A 24904-nucleotide genomic window follows, 5' to 3' on the forward strand; every position below is an offset into this window, starting at 1 on the left:
CACAGCAGTTTATGCTGCTGACTATAGGTCTGTTGGTAGGAGGTACTGTCTGGGGACATAAGTCCACTCTCAGATTTTGAGCCTGACTTACCTGAGGAAATTTCTGCTGGACAAGGAGATAATTTAAAGAAAATGATGAGACTTTTCATGTGCATCCTAAAGAGTGTGAGAATCAATCAAAGGTTACTATTGGCAGTTTGGCTAACAGTTTGGTTAGATTACTTACAATACTTACATTTTTAGAGGAAGTCAGTCAGTGCTTTTGTTGTCATATCCCAGCTGGGGTAGCACAGTAATATTTAATTAGTATTGCTTTAGAAATTGTGGGGTTTTTCTTTTTTTCTTTTTTTTTTTTTTTTTTTTTTTTTTAATCATCCAGCACTTATAATATGTGGTTTCTTAATAAGCAGTCATCTTTTCACTGCGTAGTTGTATGAAAAAATCTTTCAGAAAACCTCACTGTAGGTGTTTTATGTCCTCTCATATCAATAACTTAAATGCTCTAAAAAGGTCTAGTTTGGATAAAGGATATTTTTCTGTCTTGAATCTGTAAATACTGGGATGCAAAATCAAAGATTTGACTTGGGACAAAGTTTAGCTTTAGAGAGCTGTATGAACTTTAGAGGAATGAATAGGGCAGGATGATGGTAAATCTTGTCATACAATACTTAGCTTATAGAAGGAAAAATGAAGTCAGTTTATTTACTTGTAGGCTAAACTTCTATTAAAAGTTGGTTTTAGTTGCAAAATGGTTGATCTAAATAGCATATATTTTGCTTTGAAGGAGAAGATGGGATTTGTCTTCCAGCAAGTGAAAAAAGGCAGCCTGTCTTCAATTCAACAGGTGTTAGTTAATTCACAGTCTGCTGGTGATTACATTTCCTCATTGATTTTTGAAAACACAAAGATGACTTTTGGAACTCTCTCTTTGGTTATCCTGGTTTGTACCAAAAACTGAAAAATGAAGGTTTACTAAAGAACATTATTGAAGGATGCTAAGGGAATCACAAACATTTTTAGCATGTTAATTGCACTTCTCTTTTAGATAAACATTGCTTATTGCCAGGTTCCCCATTAACCTTTCAATCAAGACCCGATCAACATAAACAATGATTCTTCTTTAACAGCAGTGGGATCAGACATGCCAGTCTACTACAAATCCTGCTTTGATAGCTGGTTTACTAGAATCACTTGAGATGTTATGAATGAAATCAAAGCAATTGAAAGGGCTTGATAAATGTGTACTTTTAAAAATATTTTTTGTGATAACATTAAACAGACAAGGAAGGTGACCTTTAAAGGGGATTCATGCTTAGCTTAGTGTGTAGATTAAAGGACCGGTTTCTGTTAGAAAGCATCAAAAAAAGATTAAGTACTGGTCCTACTTGAAAGAAAGCAGAAATAATCACCAGTGTCTAATAGATTTTGACATTGGTTGTGTTCCTGGAATCCTCAAAGGGAACATTAAAAGCTGTTGAATAATTTGGGACTTGGGAGAGATCCATGTAAGAAAATGAAGAGAGAACCCATGGAAGCACTGGTCTCTATTGCCTGAGTTTTTCAAAGAGAATGAATGTCTTTCAGAAAGCAAGTTTAATAAAGAGGATTTGGATTCACTTGCTTAAAAATTGAAGTGCCATTAAGGTCCTGACAGCAACAGAAAAATAAGAGGGGAGGTTATACTCCCTTGCATCTCTGAATATTGTCTATAGCATATTTTATAAGGTCTTCACCCTCATGTGAAGATCAGTGACCTGTTACTTTCTACTGAAGTACCGATCTGGGTCTTTAGGAAGGGTAAAAGAGTGACGACAGAAAAGGGAATGAAGAGTTTTCTTTTCTCTGCCTTTTTTTCTTTCTCATCTAAGCTGCTTGACAAAGGCCCATTCATTTTGTAGAAATATAAAGCATATATTGACTGTTACCTGATCATCCAATCACAAGCATTAAAAATGTGTGTTAGACCTTGTATAAAAGGCTTTTAGGAAGCATTAGGAACTTGATGAATCTGTATGTGAGGCACCTGCCTTAAGACTAAATGTTTCCTACTGGTGACTGTACTTTTTTACATTTGTGATTCTTGTAAAAATCCCATTTCAATTTTCTTAAAAGTAGGTGTTTAAATTTTAGTGTTCTACTGGAACAGTACAATTGAATGAATTGCTCACAGCTCTTTAAATCCTTATGGACCATTCATCATTCCTTACTTTAAATCAGTTTTGATGTTCAGCAGCTACAACTTAACATGTCAGAGGCTGCTGCACTTGGTGGGTGATACTTATTGCAGTGATACTTCACTGGAATGTTAGGAGATTAATAAACTGAAGCAAGTGGATTCTGTGGATGAAAGGATTCACGGAAGAGGAGAGTAATATTAATAATTATGTGAGGACTTGTAATTCTGTAGCAGTATTCTAATTTGATTTCTGAGCAAACTGAAACCTGTTTAATGAGCTGTTGTATTGGAAGTATGCATTTTGTAACATGGAGCAGATGCCAACAGAAATGAAAATAGCATAGCATGACATTTGGAATAACAGTGTTGTACTTCATTGCCTCCATGTCATCAGCATGTTAAGCCTCTCTGTTCCTCAGACTAAATCACCAAGGCAGCACTTTCTTGGGTGATACTGTATGTGTCATGTTACAAACTTGATTATATATGCATGCCTGCAACCGCTAGACCAAAACTAAACTCCCTCAATGAAAAAATACTTCCACATGCTGAGCAATTGGCTGATGATCTTATTTTATAAGTTAAAATGCAAAATTCAACTCCGTATTTTTTTAAATACTTGAATTTAAAAAAAAAGGAAATTTGTTTTTAATCTACCTAACCCTCTGATATTAGAGGAGTCTCCGAAAAAGGAAAACATTACAGAATTCTCAATAACTTTCTTGTTTCCAAGCAATGTGCCCTCTTCAGACAGGATGTCCAGGACTCTGGGCTCAAAATGGCACATGGAGTTAATACTTCTATCTCCAATATCCTTGACAAGTCAGTATAAATGATGTAGAATATTTTTTTTCCAGATGAGTATTCAGAAGTACATGGAAATGCTTTGTTCTGAAAAATGACAGAAAAAAATTTCATAATTTCTAATGTTTTCACTTTCCCTCAGAAAAACAGTAGGTCATCCATATTATTGGCCAAATGAGATTTTTACTGCCTCTAAAATATCCCTGGTCTTCCTCTTACATCATGCATATTTAATAATTAAAGTATCAAGAGGTATAGCCAGCTAGATACAGCACTACTTTAGGGAATTAAGAATGGCTTGAAGGTGTATCAAAATCTCACTTGTATTATACCTCTATGCACAAATGTAACCAAGCTCCTTTTTATAGTTATGGGGAATAAAATGGCTGTTGCTGATCTTCTGGGGGTGAAATGATCTTAATTATTTGAAAGATAATCAGAATGGAGATATATTAATCAATTTGAAGAGCCCTGACAATTCAGTCATAGTGGTGTTCAAAATGCATTCAGGCAAAAATAAACCAGAACAGCTCAACTCACACACCTTATGACTCTTATGACTCAAGAGCTGTAGGTGAGGATATTATGATATTATGAAGATATGATGTTGGATTTCTTTTCAAGTAGTTTTTTTTTTTTTTTTGCACATCTGCTTTTGGTAATACTGGGTCATCTTCCTTTATCTCAATACCTGTAGTTGCATCTGGACTACTTCTAATATTTTGAGATTTTGCATAAGATGTTCAGGTGTGAGACATTGAAGACTACACTGTTATCCTACAGCACAGAGCCCTGTATTGGGACTGAAGCCAGGATCTGTAACAGCAGCTGCATCAGGACTTGCTGTCTGCCTCAAAAGTAGTGTCTTTCTTGAGGATCTTCAGGACTGTGAAGGAATGCAGCCTGTCCTCTTGAAGAGGGCTTAATAACAACACCTCTTTGCTTCTGGCTAGTGATGCACAGATAAGTCATGAATTTTTTTTTTTTTTTTTTTGCCCCATTGGCATGAAGTTATTCATGCAGTTCCTGTTAATAATTAATAAAATCATTATTTTATTAGCAGTTCAATATAAGGAGGTAAATTATAATGCTACTGGCATTTGAAATTAATGACTCTGTAAGAATACATTTTAAACACATTTATTACAAGACAAAGATAGTTATTTTTGAACCAGTTGTCTGAAGCCTTAAAATATGGATATTATTTATTTTTCATGAGTGGCAGTGTGAAACCTCTCTTACATGGTTCTCACTTGAACAATGTGAGCAGGGCTGCCTCTGAGGAAGGAAGCATCTCCTTGGCAACTGTTTGGAGGTGTTCTGCAAAGTACCCACATTCCAGCTCATATGCTTTGTTGCAGTGATGAGTTTCAGAATTAAATTAGGAGGAGCCTAGCAGTCTCTCATTGTGCCACTGAAAATTTCTGCCAACTAGGTACCAAAATCAGCAGCTCCCTTGCAGTTGGTTTAACAGACTTCCATACGAAAAGTGCCGCTTCCAGGTTATAGTATTGGGTAGGTTTCTCTGCTGGCTCTGTCTCCCCGGCCCAAGCAGAACAGTCAACCAGTATGTTTGGAAGTTATTGCCAGAGACAGGATTCTGTAGGGCTTGCACCTGCAGTAGCTTTGCTTAGAAACATACAACAGTGCAACAGCATTTATTTTTGTTCACAGTCGCACTTGAAATATTCAGTGGCAGCTTAAGCAAAACTGTGTAAATTAGTCACTGTCATATTTAGGCATTAAAAGAGGAATTAGTAATTTATATTAATCACAAATGTTTCTCCAGGTTTTATTAACAAGCAGCTTGGCTGCCAGAATGATTTTTGGAAGACTTTTTTTTTTCTCCCAACTGTCACAGGGAACAAAACAGTTATTATGGGCGTTTAGATAAAGGTTAACGGTTTTGGCAATTTGTTTGAAGAAAATTGTATTTTACTATGCATTCTACTTCAATGTGGACTACAACTGCCACTATGATTTGTCACCTTCTTGATAAAATTATACTGTGGAGACACAAGATGGTGTAATTCATTTTAAGAACAGAAACAGCTTAGTCAACAAAGAAGAATGAGGTTAGCAAACAAACCAGGCCCACATTTCTTAATTGATTGGCAAGTCCAGATTCCAATAAGAGAAGTGAGAAGTCTGTCTACCTGTGATTTTAGCAGATTTTTGTTCATGCTTTCTTTGTTCTTTGCTTTTTTTCCTTAAGATAGCTTTACAAGTCCTATATGGATCTCCAAGAAAAAGTAGTACCAGTGACCCCTTTATATTCTGCAAGTAGTTCTCTGGAACACTGTAGGAGCAGCCCATGAACCTGGCCCAGGATAAGAAATTACTAGAATGATAAGAAAGAGGACAAAATTATTACTGTAGGATTTAACAGCAATGCAGGACGAACCACCAACGTGACCTGCAGACTTTCACGTGTTTCAGACAGACAAAATCAATTTCCTAGCATATTCCAAGGTATTAAAAAAAAGACGTATTAGATTTTATTCTGTCATGGTATCTCCATTTTTGCTTCCACTTTCTTATTTTAGCATTGTGTAAAATTGAGGAAATCAAAACATAAATGAAAAATCTTTTGTTTGCCACAAAGGAGACAAACAAGGGTTGAAGGAGAAAAAACTTATTACAAGAGATTAGAAAATTAATTGGTTGGTAGTTCTGACAGTTCCCATTGCATGTCTGGGGATCTGGTGAAAAAAAATGAACAGTCTCAAACAAAACATTTCTTCCTATTATTTCTTTCTTTTATGTAGAGACTCCTCTGAAGCATCATTAGGTTCCAATTATTTTCAGTGAAATATTTCACAAGAAAAGGGCATGATAAAATTGGTAGAGGTAGTGTTACTCCCCTGAGAACCTTCCTGTGACTAATAGTCAAATGTAATAGGGAATGCTTCTGTTCAACCTCAAACATAAAGAGATTTCTGCAGGGACAATTCTCATCTGTGGAGGTTTTTGAAATCTTGTGTCATGACATTAATGGCCCCTCTCTTTCCCCAAAATCAGTATGGGGCAGCTGATGAATACAGTATGTCTGAACACTTGATTATTTTCCTGGCTTAATATAAGCATAAAATCTATTACTAGATATTTTTCGTAAGGATGAGTGTTGTCATAGGGATACTGTTCTTCTAAAAAGAAGAAATATTTGGAACAATGTTTTCTTCTCAACTGACTAACCTTTTTTCCTATATTTACCATTAATTCAACATGTATATGTATGTGTGTATGGATATAGATACATGTATGTATATATTTCTTGTAAATTTATAAAATAATAATATGAAAGAGTCTCATATTATAGAACCAGAGAATCACAGAAAGGATAAGGTTGGAAGGGACCACAGTGATTCATCTGGTCTGACCTCTCTCTTCTACAGGGTCATCCCAGAGCACAGGGTAGAATCCAGTTGGTTCTTGAATATCTCTGGTGAAGGAGACTCCACAATTTCTCTGGGAGATATTGGTTAGATCTCTAAAAAAAAAAAAAGTGGTAAAGTTGTAGCTGTTGTGATTATCAAAATGCTAATTTTCACAAACTAAGATGTTCTAATAAGGGTGAGATATTTGTTATATTAAGTGCCAGTGAAGATTATTATAGATTATTGTTCTCCTCTATGGGCTGATCTGGCCAGCTATTGTTTCTTGTCTTGTGGCTTAATCATAATCACTACACATTTTCACAAAATTTAAAAAAATGAGTTTAAAGATAAATTTAGCTCTAGTTTAAGTAGGAGACTGACAGTTCTTGGGGTAGAGCTGTGTCTGTCTTTAACTTTACTTCCTCTCTGTGCTTAGTTCCCTTTCTCTTCTTGGTAACAAATGTGGTAACCAATGTGCCTTAGGGAGAGACATTCCTGCTGAAATCTGTCCTGTTGAAGATAATAGCAGAAGGAGTCATTCTCTGCAAAATGTGATCAGCTTCCTTAAGGAAATATGTCAACTTCTAGAAAAGCTTGAAACCCAGATCTTTCGGATGCAAAATATAAAATGTTCATTTTCCCTGGAGTTTTCCCAACTATCTATCATACCATACTATGTCTGCCTTCTTAATTGAAGGATAAAGTGAATTCACCAGTGGCTTTGCAGTTACCTTGTGTGTGGTCAGTGTCTGTGGTGATTTAGGAGTCCCAGACCTGTGAGCCAGTACCTGCTTGGAAATCCCAGCTGCTTGTTTTTATCAGAGGTAATAGCACTGCTTCTAACCAAATTATGGATTAATTTGAAAAGATGTAAGTTAAGAGTTAGCTTGGAGAAAACCCTTGTAAAGGGCTGCCTAGGGAAAATATTTCTTATTATGTTAATCTAGCTGAGAAGAGATATTTCTGCCTAGGACGTTTCCATTTTATACTATAGAATATTTTGAGTGAAATATAATCTTAATCCAAAATTAATATTTTGGTAAACCTCTGCTGCCTAATTAAAGTTGTGGGAAGAAAAGGAAGGGAAATTTTTTTGAACTATATTGACTAGGAGAATGAGAAACATGATGCTTTAGAAATGTAAATTGTAATTAATACTCTTAGTATTTGTGTGAATACAGCTGGATTTTCACAAAGTTGTATTCCTTTCCTCAGAGTGCTTGTGAACAGCATATATGTATATATCTGTAAAATAAAACAGCAACAGAAAGTCTCATGGAATTGTCTTAGCTCTTAATCAAATGTATGTTAGGCCAAAAAAAGCAGACTCTGAAATTATACCTTTCTGTAAGGGAAGGAGGTACAAAAGATTAAAGAGTGGTTTTTTTTTAATTTGTTTTTCTGTGCTCTTTCATGAAGAAACAGCTTTTTGAATTTCTAGGCATAAATTCTTACTCATAGGTTTACGTGAGATGGGAAAAGTAAATACATGTATGCAAAAAACCTTATTTTTATTCACTTTTACTAGACTTCAGAAAAAAAAGTTCTGACTACTGTGTATACAGATGTCTTGATATTCATGGTCTATTTTGACTTGAGCCACAGAAAATGATATTGGTTTTGGTGCATCTATATTTAAGTGGACTCCGTCTAAGCTTTAGGACACTGATCTGAAATATACCTGAACACACAATGAAAAGAAAACAACAACAACAACAAAATAAACCAGAGTAAAACAAACAAAAAAAAAAGCCAAACCCAACAAAACCACCACCTAAACCCAGGGTAAATGCAGTTTCTGTGTCCTCTACTCCACTCTTTCTTGATCCCGGTCCAAAGTAGGTAAAATAAATAGTGTTCATTACAGGCCATATGTCTGAAGTGTTTAGCATTGCCAATTTGAGTCATAATTTTAGAAGTACTTAGCTGTCACTTAGGTATCTAAATAGTTGGCCTGATTTCTAAAATGCTTTGCACATGAAACACAGAGTTGTTCTGAAAATGTGATGTCTGTTGTGGATAGTAAACATCCTGAAAGCTTTTCAGTAGGTTAATTTGAATTATATGTTTGTATTTTTACCAGTTTTTTGTGTTGTTTGTGTGTTTTAAGTGCAAATACAAATATTATCATCAACTTGAGCCCCATTTCAGATCTGCCATAATCAAGGACTAAGATTGTCTTGTATTGTTAGCTGTTCCTTCATTTCATCACAAAATGCTTCTCTTACCTTAGAAAAACAAGAAAGAGTCATTGTAGTTTTGATGTAGATAGAAACTGACTTGAAAGCACAAGGTTTCTTTTAAGAAGAAAAATGTCTTAAAACTGGGTTTTAAATATCAGTCTTTTCATAGTAAGGGTCTCTAGATAGGTAATACCTTAATTAGATGGAAATATTTAGATGGAGGGACCACTAACAGAGGGAGCTGGAATACTGCCCTGCTCTCAGTCTTTTGCTCAAGAGGCGCAAAACCTCCACAGAGGTGGTGATAGCACGGCTTGTACCCTCTCCTGATGCGGCGGTACTCCACTGCTTTAACAACAAGATTTTCTCTAGGTCTTCTGTTGTGAATTGTTCAGCAGAACCCTGAATTGACAGCAAGCTGGTGGGATTTTTTTTTTTTTTGTGAGGCTGAAGATGGATATTTTGTCAGCTCATGTTTCTTAGGTGCAAAATTTTTTAAGAAAAGTAATTTAAAAACCCCACATTTTTTGTGAGCCACTAATGACCATGAGCTGTGGCACAGCCATATGAAACTCCTTCTCCCCCAAGCAAGTGCACACAATTTCTATAATTGGACCTGATTGAAACTTGTCTTTACAAGAAGCTTTCTTTGGATGGCCCACGTGTCACTGTTCACACTTGGGCTGAAAAATAGAGCTAATGAAGGAGTTTTCCAGCCCTTGGTGCATCTGTGGCACTTGCTTTCCCTGCTGTGCTGTGTAGTGCACTGGTGGCTTGTTGGCAACTTCATATTTCACGCTGCAGGGAATTGAAATGACTGAACAGACAGGAGAAGAGTTTTATTTGCAGTAGCCTGTGTATCCCTAGACTCTGATTTGGCATAAAACATCTGCTTCATGATCTGTTTCAAGGCAAGTTCCCTCCTGCCAACAAAGGTTATGACTTCAGGCAAGCTGTGCCTTTGCTGGTGGGGGGGAGATTTGCCTGAAGACTTGATTTACTCAGAATCAAAGCATTTTGCAACAGAAATCTTTATTTCAATTATTCTGAAAAAGCAGCCAAATGGTAAATGCATTAACATATTAACCTGTGAGTAAAGGAGGCCTCTGCCTTTTGTTGTATGGGATTTTATGAGAATGTGAACATGTCGCATGTGTGGCTAGCTTTTATTATTGTTCTGATGGTAAGAGAAGTGACAGATTCTCTACGTGTGCTTGCTTAATGAGCAGGGTTAGTGAGTAAATCTGTGCATATTTGTGCATGTTTTCAATTTGCAAAGTTAATTTTGATATTGATACAGTTTCTGTTAAAGCCTTAGGAAATAGGTCCTACACTATGCAATATTTACAGATAAGTCGATGTATTAAATCTTTTCTTGTATTCATAGGGACCTAATTTCAGGGGGGTTTTGTCTCCTGCCAAAAAAGGTCAGTTTTTCAAAGAATGATACACGTTTATTTGTGGAAGTGTCATCTTGATCTGCAGTTACATATCTACAAAAAGAACCCATGTTATTATTTCTTGCAATAACTTAGATAGATTCAACCTTTATTAGAGTAAGTAGTCTATTGCTGTCTATGTACTTCACTTCTATGTCATTGATGCACAATCTCTGCAACATATGGCTGGCTTTCCTCCTCAGAAAAAATCCTTTTCATAGCTTTAAAAAAATAGTAATTGAATATTTGCATATCTCCAAGGAGCCATGCCGGTTAAACACAGCATTCGTCTTCTACTGTTCTTAGGCTGCTTTTGGTTTCGAACTAAGAACTATTGCTTTTATGAAGCGCCTTTTTCTATAAAGTCAAAACCTCACAGCAGTGCACAGAAAGCCAGTGCTATAAAGGAACTAAGTAGAGTCTTTAATAGAGAGAGCTAGGTTGTAACTGTTTTTGTTCCTATGGAGCAGATAGATTTGGTTCCATCTGTTCCATATTCATAACAAAGGAGCTTACTTGCAGGAGGACTGACTTCCTGGGACTAGCATGGTAATGATCTTTTCACCACAGATTGAAAGGATTTGAAAATGGTCACTTCAGCTCAGCAGAAAGCAGCTAGCACCCGTAGCACTTCAGACCTGCTGTTTTTCCTTTAGCTCAGTTTCAAGAGCTCTGATGACCAGGTGGAGACCAGGGCCAAGCAGCATTCCTTGGGGCTCAGTGTTGGAACTGGGGCTGTTTAACATCTTTGTCGGTGACACAGAGAGTGGGATCAGAGCACCCTCAGCAAGTTTGCAGATGACACCTGCAGCTGATGGTCTTGAGGGAAAGGATGCCATCCAGAGGGACTTTGACAGGCCTAAAGTGGGCTTGTGCCAACTTCATGGGTTTCAGCAAGGCCAAGTGCAAGGTCCTGCATCCGTGTCAGAAAAATTCCAAGCACAAATACAGGCATGGATTTGAAAGCATCCCTGAGTAGAAGGGCTTGGTTGTGCTGGTTAATGAGAAGTTCAACATGGCCCAGCAATGTATGCTTGCAGCCCAAAAAACCAATTGTTTCCTGAGTTCAGCACAAGAAGCAGGGCCTGTAAGTTTAGGAAAGTGATTCTCCTCTTCTCCATGCTGGTAAGATCCCATGTAGAATACTCTATCCAGCTCTGGGACCTGCAGCATGAGAAGAATGTGTTGGAGTAATTCCAGAGGAGGCCACAAAAGTGATCAAGGAGGCTGGAGCACCTCAGCTTGAGAGAGAGCTGGAGTTGTTCAGCCTGGAGAAGGGTCAAGGGAGCCTTTAAAGCAGCTTTCCAGTACCTAGTGAGGGCCTGTAGCAAAGGTGAAAGGGACTTTCTATGAGTGCATATAGTGCTAGCACAAGAGGAAACTGTTTTAAACTAAAGAGAGTAAGTTTAGATTAGATGTTAGGAGAAAACTATTTACTCAGAGAGATTTTACTGGAGAAACAAGTAGTGGATGCTCGATTGCTGGAGGTTGGATGGGGTTTTGAGCAGCCTGGTCTAGTAAGAGATATCCCTGCCCATGGAAGGGTGGTGCTGAGAGAGGAGCCAGATTATCTTTAAAGGGCCTTTCCAACCTAAAGCATTCTATGATTTTATGAAGATGCATGTTTTTTCTGAACAAAACAAATATGAGCTCTCCTCCTTTTGACATTCATTGTCCCCCACCCCCACCTCATCAGTCATTTCTACACCTGAGGAGTTCAGGATGTTTTGTCAAAAAAAGGTGTTACAAATACAGGATTAGTTTTTCTTAATTTGACCATAGTATTAAAGGCAGAAGTGAAAAATTATTTGCTGACAGTCTGGGTTCTGTTTACTGAATTTTTTTCATGGCCTCTTCTTTCTCAGCAAGAATATTCTGTGAACAAGAAATCTGAAGTCCACAAAATGTGTGTGAAAGTGCCTTGCTGGGTTTCATAATTAGGATGCTCCAGTGCCAGCTTTGATTACACACCTCATAGGCTTTCAGGAAAAAAAAAATTCCATTTTGATCCAAGAAAAAAATATTCTTGTCTCTGCAGGATATTTCACAAGGGCAGAAGAGAAAAATGCAGGAGCATACACAAGCACTTTTACTTGGCTAAGGAACAAGTTATTCAGTGACCCCTAAGAGGTGAACTGGAAGTTTACACACATCTTAAAAATTAACTAGGAACACAGAACAAGAACAGTCCTTCTGTGTCATTGGTTCTGGGTGTGCAGTCTCTGGAAGAAGCCTTGAGCCCCCCAGGTTTATGATTGTCCTGGCTGGATGTTGTGCTGGACTCCGCACCTCTCTGTGATCCAGGACGCCTGGTGCCTGAGGCAGCTGTCAGAGTGGGATGGGCGAGCAGCAGGCATGCCTGGCCTGCCTTAGCTGGTACTGCAGCATCTGTGTAGGCATACTCAGGGGTGTGTTTGGCCTTCAAGCCAACAATACCATATTGTATAATTCATAGATATGTATGAAAGCATCTGCTACCCTTGCTGCTGAAGACTCCAGATCAGATGGTACACACATATTTGCAGCTATGGTGCTTCCCCACACCCCAGAGTGAGAGATGTGATCTCAAATGTGGAATTCTTTTTGTTTGGTTGGTTGTCAGTTTCTGAATTCTGAAAGTTTTGCTGCAGCAACTCGGGGAGAAAATCCGTTAATTTCAGTGACTCTTTTCCTAACTAAGGTAAATGAAGTGTGTCCAGATTTCTTGAAGAAACTCAAAGCATGGAACTCTCTTTTAAACATGAGAGGAAAGAAGCATCTCTTGCACACTGTCATGAAACTCCTCCAAGCTACCAGAACTATATCCAGTGCAAATGTTTGTTGTTGTAGATTAGCTTGGAGCTGAGACAAAAATTAAAGAGGATATTCATGATTGCAGAAAGTGGGATGAGGGCTGGCAGGGCTACTCTAATAACATGAGGCTTGATTTTTGTCCATCTCTTTTGAAGTTAGTAAGTGTCAGCAAGGTTTCCCAGTAATTTGTTTTGTGTTGTCCTCTATTGTTTTCCATATGTATGTTCTTACATGTGAAAAACACCATTAGAAACTGCTCACAGCATAGGTATACTGATTCTTTAATTCATTAACATGCAAAGAGTAGAAAAATAAGTTTTCTGTGCAGTGGTGTTTGCTTGGATCAGGAAGTAGCAGATAGAAAACAGAGATAAGAATTTCCCAATCTGCTTAGTCAGGTTATTAGTGTGAAACAGGGTTTTTTATAGTAGTGAGGTAGAGTTCTCTCTTCACTTCTGAGAACAGTTATTAGAGCATTCAGGAGGAGAAAAGCTCAAGAGGTACCCATGTGTTTCAAGTCTGATACAGTATTCATTGCTTTTAAAATAATTTCCAAACCACCAGGGCTTTTAAGTCCCAGTTATGGAAAAGTGTACACATATATGTCTAATTTTGAGTTCATCTGGGAATGATCCCTGGGAATAGGGCTAAACATCCTGTGGTATACATTATTCTTAAAAAATAAAAAGAAGACTCAGAAGGAAATAATTTGTGGCTGAAGATAATGAAAGGTTAGCTCTCCCATGGGTGTCTTAGACTTTCCCACAGTCACAGTTACAACAGACTATAGTCCTTTTCTGGCATATATGGGACATGTCAAATTCCTGACAAGTTCTCCTTGATGAGCCTATGGTTATTCTCAGATAGGTTGGCTTTTTAAAATATGAATTTCAAAGCATGAGTAAGACCTGTGGCATTGAACACAGGCAAGATAAGTGAAAGAAAATAGAAGTTTAAATAAAAGTGCTATTACCTCATACACTGGACAAATTTTGACTAAGGAGAAAACTTCAGCCTAATGTGTTCCTGAATTTTTCATGGTAGAGGTCACAAATTGAAGGGTTATATCTGTTCTAAGGACTGGGTATAAATTTCTGGCTTGTATGATGGAATGATTCAGTATGCCTTCTGCAGTACCTGAACAAACTGGGAATTCCCATGATAAAGGTGTACTGTTATTACTACAGTGCTGGCATATGTTGTGTCTGTCCCCAGTTGTGGCCTAGGACTGTAGGAGCTGCCAGGAAGTTAAAGGTCTCTGCCCTGAGAATCCTGAACCTGTCATAATAAGTGCTTCAATTACAATGGACCATGATGTGTTTTCCAAACTTTAGCTTTCCTCATACATACCTGGTGTCCGTCCTGCAAACTTCTGGGTTTATCTGTGTATGGGCCGTGCCAAGGTGCTATTAGGACTTTTCCAAGAGATAAACCTTCTGAAATTTTTGAGTAAAGTTATTATCTGTAAGCAGCATGTAGTGCAAACTCTTGTACCTACATGTGCACTCAAAATTCAAAATGGCATTATTCTCACATTTTTTGAACCCCCTAAAACTCCTATTTTTTTGCTTTTTTTCCCTAAATTTCTCCTGAAACTTCTTGAAGACTTCTTTTGTATCTTTACAGCTTCTCCCTCCTCCCCAGGACATAAACACACTTAGTTGCCTTGCATAGGTGAATAGCAAAACTAACATTTCATGTCTATGTACATTTTCACAACCCTAAAAAAATGCATGTAAAATTACTTATTTGTTTTTGTAAACAGACAGAATTTACAAGTATAGCATGGAAAGATAGAACTTTTTCTAAATATTTTGAAGATAGTGGCAAACCCATAAAGATGGACTAGAATAGAACCCTTTCCCTCTTCTTTAATTATAGTGTCAGCCATGGTAAAGCTAGTAATGGATAATATGAAGTGCAATAAAGTATATGAGTTTAGTAACATGATACAATACCCACAAATTCCATGTGGGTGAACATGTTGCTTTAAAGATCACAAAGATATTTACTTTAGTAACAAGACTATAATGTCTCTTCAAAGGATTTTCTTATGTCTGGTTCTTAGAGATGAAAATTAGCAAACTGGATAGCCTGCTTGAAGAAAACCATTTTATTTCTAGTGATACCAAGGGAAAATCAAAGTACAAAAGAGCTTATGGAAAGTAGGAGGATATATTTTTCTCTAAGTGCTTTATTTGATAGTATTAACTTGTTTTATTAGCAATTTGCTCTAATACAGTCTTAATGTAGTACAATAACTGTGTTTGGTTTTGTGAATGCCACTGAAATCAGTAATGAGATCTGAGGGTTTTATTTCATTCTAGTTAATAAGTGTTGGTTTGTTGCAATAGAAAATATGACATCAGTCATTTATATTGGCCTAATGCAGAAATGTTAGCACTTATTTTAAGGTATGCAACACAGTTTGAATTTGTGAAAGAGGAACCTTGTATGTGAGAAATGCCTGCAGATATTTCATGTGGAAGTAACTATATGGTCCATATTTCATTCCTACATCCTTATATTTCACAGGAACTTATATGGAACTAAAAGTCCTTTCAAAGTAAGATATGCTTTTGTTTTATTTCCAGCAGAGCTTTCTTTGTTCTTTAATGAGAAGAAGCACCACAGTAGCAAACTGATTGTCTGAGAAGCTCAAGTTAGTTGCAGTTACTTGACAGCTTCACTCTAAACATAAATGTTCTTGCTTTTGTAAAAAGAAACAAAAGTCTTTGCCAAGAACTTTGAGCTTTTTTTCCTTACTGGTTCAAGGCTCAGGTGAGAGGAACAGTGCAGGCACAGTTGGATCTTCCAGCATCTGTAATATCTGTTTTGCCAGACTCTTCAAGGTGTAAAGGGTACAGGCTGCCCTGTGCCGAGGCGTTGCTGAACTCAACTGGACTCAGTGACTTGGAAGCACAGATGATAAAAGTATGACTGCAGAAAGCTTCTGCACTGGATTCAGTGTTGCCTCATATGCCTCAGCTGCTGTTCACCTCTGGTGGTGTCCAGCACTGAAGAACTTTGGGTTGCTTTGATGTTCTGCACTATAAAAGTCTGACTCCAGTACACCAGCCAGGCCAGCAACAGACAAAGCTTGTCATTAAATTCCCCCTTAGAGGAAAAACAGGACCTTCCTGAAAGAGTCATAGGGCTAGACCATGCTAAGGGGAAATACTAAACAAATGGCTTAATAAAATTGGAGGTCCATGGTTTACATCTCCCAACACACATGGCTGGATTTTTTTGTATTACTTTGATGCGAAACATGTTTTCAGTCTCTACAGTCTTCAACCAGATATATAAGCTGCAATGGATTAGAAATGCAAGAAAAATTATATTCTTCCTGGCCAAGCAGTTGCAATGGGACAATTAATTCAGCATTAAGTGCAGAAACAGTTACTCTGTATTGCTTTCTTCCAAGAACTCTTGCTAAAATAGCATTTGTCTGGCAACTCATTTCCATTTACTAGGTTATTTTTAGTAGGTCTGAGAAATATAGTCACTTGTGAGATAGGCCATAATAATGCAGTGCGTTTACACAGTGCAATGCCAGTCCAAATTATGTATAAGACATTAGGAAATAAAGGTAGGGTTTCCCAATCTGTTTGTCGTGGACATGCCTTTTAAAAAATCTTTTCCTCCATGCTGTGCACTTTGTCATTTATATTTTGAATGAAACAGAGTGTATGAGTCTGTGTTTGTGTGTAGGCATGTACCTATGATGCAGAGATCAGTGCAAAAATTAAATACAGATGTAGTTGAGCATGCAAGTGTAGTGCAAAATATGCACTTGTATTATGTGCCCTATTAATAGTGTGGAGTTTAAAATATGCAATTGGACATGCTAGTATCCACGCAACTTTTGCTTGTATTAAGCCATGAGCAGTATTAGCTGTCACCTTTTGTGTTTGTTTGTTCACGTATTTATTTATTTTGTTTCCATTTCTGGTCATTTTTTTTTTCTTCTTTAGAAGCTTATGAGTCTTGTTAGCAGCCCTGGGTCAAGTGGGTTTTCAGTTTAGATTGTCTCTCTGCTGGGTTGAGATTTCTGAACCTTTAAGTTGCTCAGTAATTTTTTCGTGTTCTCATCTTGGTTATTACTAAATACAGAGATGATAGAATTGGCTAGAACAAAGCTACCAGAAAGTTTAGTCGTGATTTATTGAGGAATTGTGCTTAATTATTAGGTCTGAAGAATGACTTAGTCATAATCATTCAATATTTTAATTTTCTCAGAATGGAGTCATGCGTGTGCTACCAGTACAAATCTTTTGCTGATGGGTTGGAATGGAAGAGCAGGCATGCAAAGACTTCTAATTTAAATTCAAGTATTGGTGAAAGAAGTGGTTTCTGTAGGACCAATATTTATATATTTTAAATTCTTTTTGCTTCAATAGGTACAAGAGAAAATTATCTATAAATCTTTTCAATTAACTTATTTTTTGATAAATAATTTTGAAAAATCCTGCATTGTTCTTAGATATGGGTCTTCATGTATGCACACGGAGGAGTGCTTTATTGGTTGATTTAATTCTAGCTGACTTTTTCTGTTGTACCATTTATGCAAATTCGTAACTTTTTTTCAATCTTAACTGTGAGAAGAATATTAATAACTAATTCTGCATTTACCTGGCTAATTTGCATACATTTATGTTGTATGGTAAATCATATGAAAACCTACAGGGGAAAGGCTGAGCTCTTCTAACAACTAATAGGCTATTTTTTTTCTTCTGACTTGCACAAATTGAGAAATATTGCCTGTGGCAAACATAATGGAAAACTGCATTTTTAATGCTCTCATTTCTGTACAAAGAAAAAAGCAGATGACTCTTAAAACTTTCTAAAGCTCTGTAGCTGAACAAGGATATTGGGTGTTAGAGTACTTCAGGTTGGTGGAGTTATGATTTGCAGGTTGTATAAGGTTACGGGGGTGTTGGATTTGACTAATGGGAGTGCTACTGTGCCTGAAAGGGCTGGCGGCAAATCACAGCTGTAAGTATTTTCTCCTGAAGATATTGTCTGTAAACTACAGATCTAAGAGAGTGCAAGGACTGCCTACACATAAGTTTCTGATCTCCAACATCCAGCATCCTGTGTACTAGGTTGCTGAAGGTTCTCTCCTTGTTGTATTTCTCCAGGTGCTTACAGAATTTATATATACAACCCTTTTTGTCTGAGCAGGAAATGCTAAATATTTACTCAAGCTGCATGCATGTGGCATCTCGATTTATTGTGTTGGAAAGTTCAGAATTGATGCTCTATTGGCTTCTGATACAATACTTGGCAGTATTGTATTGAAACAGTACTTCTGTTCAGTGGTTGTTGTTGGGAAGCACTTATCAGAGACAGAATTTGTGTAACAGAGGGTGCTAGTAGTAGTACATCTGCAATGAACTGAGGTGAGATTTCTCAGGCATGATTTCTCATTTCTTGCCTACAAGGAGACACTGTTTGCTGCATTTCCTAGCAGACAGAAGAAAACATAGATCACATTTTTCAAAAATGCAATGAGAACATTGCCTTGTCTCCTGTGTTTCACAAACAGTGCTTTATAATCCCTTCAGAGAATACTCCAAGTGAACTGGTGATAGAAATTGAAATACAAAATAGTAGGAGAATTGCCATCTGCAGAGTATCTGCAGAGGCATGGTGTTTCTGCGTAGGGAAAGGATGTTCTTTACCAGTGTCCCCACGTTCTAAACAAAGGTGCTGTTGGAGTGCCTCAGATAAATGGAGTGCTGTTTCCAACTGAACCAGTTTCGCTTTCTAATAAGGCCCACGGTGGCTTGTGCCATGAATGTTAAATGTCTTTGTAGTGCTAAAGAAGGATTTCAACTGCATTTGTCATCCCTTTTTTTTCTCTGTATCTGGACTCGCATTTTAGGGAAAAGTGCAATCCTGTAATTAGAAAGTCAAGAATGAGTGAGGAGGCAAGCAGAGGTAACGACTGATTACATGTGAATATCAGTAAATAGGATGGTTGAGACACTTCAAATGGGACATCCTGGTAACTTGATTTTAGGTTAGAAACTTAGCCTCAGGTATTTGCCGATGAAACTGTTGCCTCTCAGGAAAGGAAATAATTGCTGCTTTTGTCACATCAATAGCAGGTCCTGATAACTACGTTACTTTTGAAATTTTAATTTATTTCTTTTTTACATTTACTTTTTAATTAGCTTATTTTGTAGGCTGATTTGTTCGTATCTTGATGACTCCTTTAATGAGTTTTGGGGATTTATCATAGTAATTGAACTGCATAACTGTTTTCTATATATGCTACTTTTTTGTTCTCTGTCTGCAGCTTTCTGGAGTCATTGAATAGCTCTGATAATTGTTACCAGGCTGAGGAAGGACCTAACCTGTTATTTATGTCTAATATATTAATAATGCACCATGTGCTTTCTAGCCGAGAACTACTTAGGAGGGAGACGAGGGAGTTGTATATATTTTTTTTTTTATTTAAATTTAGCTAGCGAATACGGAAATATTTATGGCTTGGCTGTAGATGAGGAGAGAATAATTTTTATCACTCTCTTTCCTTTCCTTACAGGGTATAAAAATGGTAACCAGAAGCAGTTCAGAGACAAGACGTTTTCCCATCTAATTTGTCATTATAGGTTGTTTTCAGATCCAGCTTGGACCTAGTCCTGTGTGCAATAGTTCATTGTGCTTTTTTTTTCCCTAGTTCAACCAATGTAGATGGAATTCTCATCGGAAGAATAGAGAGCTCATGATTTAAATTTCTTCTCAATTGTGGAATTTTCCTATTTTAAAAAAATAATGAAGATATCAAACCAGTTATTTTTATGATCTTTGAGATGTTTTAATGTATCTTGTGATTTCAGAGGCATTTTAGTGTTCACTTTCTTCTCACCCAAGTCTTTGTGTAATCATGAGGTCTAAAATATTTTTTAAGAGTGGGACCCAGGAGATTTTTATGAAGTTGCTGGCAAAGATGAGGTAGGGCAGGGGAAGTGGGAAGTATGATAGAAATTGTAATAACGTGTAGGAAATAACATTTCAGAGCTCCTCCTCTGTTTTCAATTGTGTTTCTTCTTGACACAAACTAAAGCAGTGAGATCTTTTATAGTCTAATATCATTAATGAAAAAATAAGTGGATATAATGTATTTTGCTCCTTATAGGGGAGTTTTTTCAAAGGTTTCTTTTTTGTTTTGCAGCGAGGAATCAATTGCCTTTTTTTTTCCGTGGGAATTCTGGCTTTTTAAATGGAAAGTGTTACTTCAGACAGGTTCCATTAGCATCAGAGGCTTCTTGCTCTCAGAACTGGCCTGTATTTTATAGCTAATATCACCTTTAAAATGGGCAGATAGAAAAGTCTTGTAGCAAAGCCTTAGGGTCCAACATGATTTCATTCGGGATGGAGAAAGAAATTTCTCATTCTACCACCTAGAAAGGACAATGTTTTTTATACTTTAGCTAATTTCAGTGGAATGTAACAACTGCAGCAACCTGAGAAGCAGCATTAATAGATCCCAGCTGACAAGGAGCAGTTCTCTTTCTCCTTCCCTGACGCTTTCCAATGGGTGATACATCTGGTCTAAAATCAAAAACTTAAAACATTGGTGTATTTTTTTTCCTTTAAGATGCGAGCGAGAAAGGAAGAGGAGGGAGGGTGGAAGTAAAAGAAAGGAAGTAAAATAATTGATTGCAGTCATGCATCTTGGCAAACAGCATTTAATTTCTCCAGAAGGCCAAAGAAGTTGCAATGTATCCCTTCATCACCTTGGTCTTGGTTGTTAAGGAAGATGGAAGTGCTGAAAAATGATACTTGATTTTTTTGGATAGACATTATTATTCCTTCTGAAGGTGCAAAACACTGATTAAAGAGGAATCTTTCTGAGTTTACAGCAAACATTGAAAATACATAGTTTCTCTGGAAAGAAGAAAAGCACTATTTCAAATTTCTTGTTAAGACTGTGCCAGTTTCTGGAATGATGGTTTAAGTGCAACTGTTATGGTTGCAATAGGACAGTTCTTTATGATATACTCTACAGTTGCAAGAGAGTGTAAAATAGTGGAAAATATCTCAACAGTGAATAGATTTTAATATTTTTCTTCCCAAGAATATGGCAAATCACCAGCTGTTATTTGCTCCTATGTCTGTGTAAATATTATGTGAACATATGACCTTCAGTGTACTAAGCATAATTTTCTGTTTTCCTAGAAAGAATAGATTTTATTTCCAGATGGGATATTATTAGCTTCTAGCTCTCCTAGCTAGTCAAGTATGCTAGTTAGTCACTGACTAACAGAGTAGTCTAATAAACAGCAGCTTAAATAAGCAAAACATGCTTATTTTATGGACATAAGCAAGAGCATGTAAGCATCAAAGCAAAAACTTGCCTTTAAATAAATGTATGGCAAAATGCACCTCTGAAATAATTTCTGGGCATAAAAAATCTGTCACTGATAAATTTACTGTAGGCATTCAGTTTTGTCTCATATTGGAAATGTGATTTTCACCTCTATCCTAGTAATTTGGTTATGATTATAGGATTCTTATCTTTTGAGAAATCTACAATTACCTGTTTAGTCTTAATAAAGTAATTAGCCAGTTGCATATATTCAGTGAGGGCTTCTGAAATGACATAATTTCCTGAAGATAGCCACAGAGTGCAATATTGTGCCCCAAGTAACACACCAGTTACTGCAAACTCAGCAGAGGGAATTTTTCTGACTTGATAAGATGCTATAGTCAAAGGCAGCTGTTAACTCTTAGCTGCTTGGCATTGTGGTAGGAGACCATCATTTCTGCATGATTTTTGTTTTGCTAAAAGAGGGGAGCAACTTTCTGGATGCAGAATCACAACATGAACTGTATTAGATTCTTTACTTTGCTCCTTTTTTGTGTTTCTACTGAATTTGCTAGTTCTTGGTAAGTTCTAGGAAAAATTGGATGCCTGTCCTGCAAGCACATCACGAAGACTTAGGGAATTTATTTCAAATTATTTGAGGAGCCATTCTGTTGTAAGCTTAACATGAAGACAAAGAGTTTATATGTCTGTGTATAAGTTGTTTTAGTTGTTTGTCACACACAAGGACATGAATGAAATAAGGGTAAACAGAGGAAACTAACATCTTGTCAGGCCAATCATCTTTCCCAGCAGTGGCCATTTAATGCAAAATGCAGTTCATTCTGCCCTAGTACATAGATTTTGAATGCAATGAAAGGTCCTTTGCAGTGCTTTGGGTAATATTGTTAGCAATAGCTCTTGAGATGTTTTCAAGAAAATAAATATGAATGATTTTTCACAAGTGAAGATCTCCATGCCCAAGTCAAGTTACTTGGTTGCCTATGTTGAATTGTGGACCAGTGGACCAGTGTACAATATCAGAATTGCAGATATTGAAGAAATTTACTGGCGTGTAAATATTGGCAGACAGTGCCCTGGTGGTGAGAGGCAGGCATATTTCCCTATTATGTTGTATTTTGGGGCAAGAATGGTTATAGAAAGGAAGTTATCACAACAGCACTTTTTTCTGTGAAATAAGCAGGTGCTGCCACTAAATCTTTGTGAGTGACCTTTTGCGTTAGGGCTACACATATTTCCATCTATTTTTTTCTTCTAATACAGTAAATATTCTTAAAAATTAAATACTTTGTGTGGGAAATTATGAGGGAGAGCAGAAAGCAGGAATAAACTGATTTTGTTTTGTTAGCTGTATAGCATGAGAGATCGTGTTTTGACTGAAGCAAGATGAGTATTTTCTCAATAAAGACCGATGCATGTGGAGACTGAGTTTGCTGTAACATTTAATGGTGTGTATTTCTACTTTGCTGGAAGTATATAGATAGTTCCATTTTTACCACTGTAATTTTTGGTGTAATTTTGTTTTTTCATCCCTTTTGGGTGGTTGAAGTCTGTGGCCTAAAATTTCAAGGTTAGCTTTTCTCTGAGTATTCTGTATTCTAAAGTATTTTTTCAGTGTGGACACATGCATTGTAGCAAAAACCATATTAAACAAGCGTTCAAGAAGAATGTGTGGAAAGGTGAAAGGAGGTAATGAAACATTGAAAGTAGCATGTGCTTCACTTCTTCCATGTAAAATAATAAAGAAATTAATTTGAATAAAATCTTCAGTTATTACATGCTTTTGGATAATCAAGATACTTCGTGCACTTGAAGTCCTTATGTTCAGGGATTGATGTGTGCCCAGTCCTTCAGATGAAGGAAAGAGAAAGAATATTTTATTTCAGCCCAAAAGATATTTTGGATTTTCACTCTCTTGCTCTTCCACTTATTTTTCCTTTTTCTTCATTTCACAGCTTCTGCAATCCCAGATAATGGAAGGAGATCCTGCCTAAAGCTTAAGGTGTTTGTGCGACCAGCAAGTAAGTTCTTCAGATTAAGATTTTGAGGGTGGCTTTCTAGCACCTACTTTACTGTGTGGTCTAGTAAACAATATGTTTTTTTTTATGGTTAAATCTTGTATCTGTTCTCTACATCCAGAAATGTTTGCATTACGATTTTCATTGTATTTTCTTATCGTTTTTCATAAAGCTTTGTTTGAATTACTTGGCAGTTGCTAACTTGTTGTTTCTTGAACTTTGTACAAATGGAAGACTTATACTGGCATTTGGACAAGTGCCACAGACTTTAAAATATCAATAAGCCTAATTATGTACAGTAAATAGAGAGAAAAAAAGAGAGGAAAAAGGAAAGTGGGGAATGTAAGGGTGTTTGACTAACATATTTGGCTGTTATCTCTATTTTTGTTATAGACAGCTGTATGAAAACTATAGGTGTTCATGATCGTGTTTTCGATGTTAACGACAAAGTAGAAAATTCATTAGAACCAGCAGGTTAGTATTCTTAGAGAATCTCTTTTAACAAATACGTGTATCCCTCTGGTGCTTCAGTACTTTTTTTCCTCTTCTCTCTGCATGCTTTGCATGGTACAACTACCCCGCTTTTGCACATTTCTAGCAGGGCTAATACAGCTTGTGGTATACTTCCTGTATCCTTGTTTAATTCAGGGAAGTAAAAGTGTTGCTTTATTTGGTTTTTATTGGAGTGACATGATTTAGTGAAATTTGGTGTGTGCCAGTGTAAAATTTCTGCCGGTATCCTGGAGCCACTGGCCCATCCAAGCCAAACACTCAGCATATTGGCAGCACACTCTATTTACTAATTGGACCCAAAGTTTTAGAAATAAAGTCAATGGGCGCACTTCATTTGTTAGGTGGTTTCAAAAGACCTTCAGGAAAACAGGACCACTTCTTGTATGCCAGTGGAAGACAAAGGTATGCAACTAAACTAAAACAAAAACTGTGTTTTTGTTTTAAAATAAACTAGTTCTTTAAATTATATATAGTTGTATATGTACTTTGTTAGGCAAAGTATCATTTTACATATGTGCACGTACACACACTCACACACACTGATATTTAGGTAAATATATAAATACAAATTTCTCTCCTGTTTTTATTGAAGCTGACTGAAGTTTTGGGGCTTTTCTTGCAAAATACTGCCTTTGGAATAAGGATTTTCTTCATCTGCTCAGGGCAAAGTTGCATTAACCTCTACATCAATCAAGCTACTGTTCTCCATGTGGGAAGTGCATATGTGTTATTTGTGTGGCCAAAGCTTGTGACAGATAGAAGTATATATAATTCTAGGGGTATGAATAACCCAGACAGCTTAAAAGGAGTTAAAATTAGGTAGGTATGTAGGAAAAATATTTGCAGTAGTGGTAGACATGTTCATATAATGTGCACCTACACCATACTTACATGTTGTATTAAAACTTCAAAATAAACAGTCAAATACATAAATCATATCAGGAAATATTATATACGTATAATTTATTACATACCCTAAAGAACAGATTACTGAGAATTTTTTGTTTTATGTTATTTGAATGTGAATCAACATTCTCTTTGCATATAAAGCAACATTATTTTTTCTCTTCTATATATTCTCTTTTAATTTAATCTTTTTCTCTTCTATATATTCTCTTATAATTTAATCCATTAATTAAAATTCATTAGTTACGCATAAGCATAATAAGGCTTTTACAATTTAGCTGATCTAAATGATTTACCTATAGATAAGCAATAGAATTTATTATTTTTCTTTAAAATATTTTTCAGATACTTCCA

General features: G+C 36.6%; 1 protein-coding gene across 1 annotated transcript in view; it reads left to right on the forward strand.

Annotated features, from left to right (window-relative positions):
- The window catches only part of EFNA5 (ephrin A5), a 203713-nt gene that overhangs the window by 171998 nt on the left and 6811 nt on the right, over positions 1–24904 (forward strand). Inside the window, exons 3-4 of the mRNA XM_058044441.1 lie at positions 23069–23134; positions 23525–23605. Of these exons, the coding sequence (XP_057900424.1) occupies positions 23069–23134; positions 23525–23605 (147 nt within the window). The remainder of the gene's footprint in view (positions 1–23068; positions 23135–23524; positions 23606–24904) is intronic.

This window comes from Melospiza georgiana, chromosome Z, assembly GCF_028018845.1.
Source record: "Melospiza georgiana isolate bMelGeo1 chromosome Z, bMelGeo1.pri, whole genome shotgun sequence".
Classification (NCBI taxonomy): domain Eukaryota; kingdom Metazoa; phylum Chordata; class Aves; order Passeriformes; family Passerellidae; genus Melospiza; species Melospiza georgiana.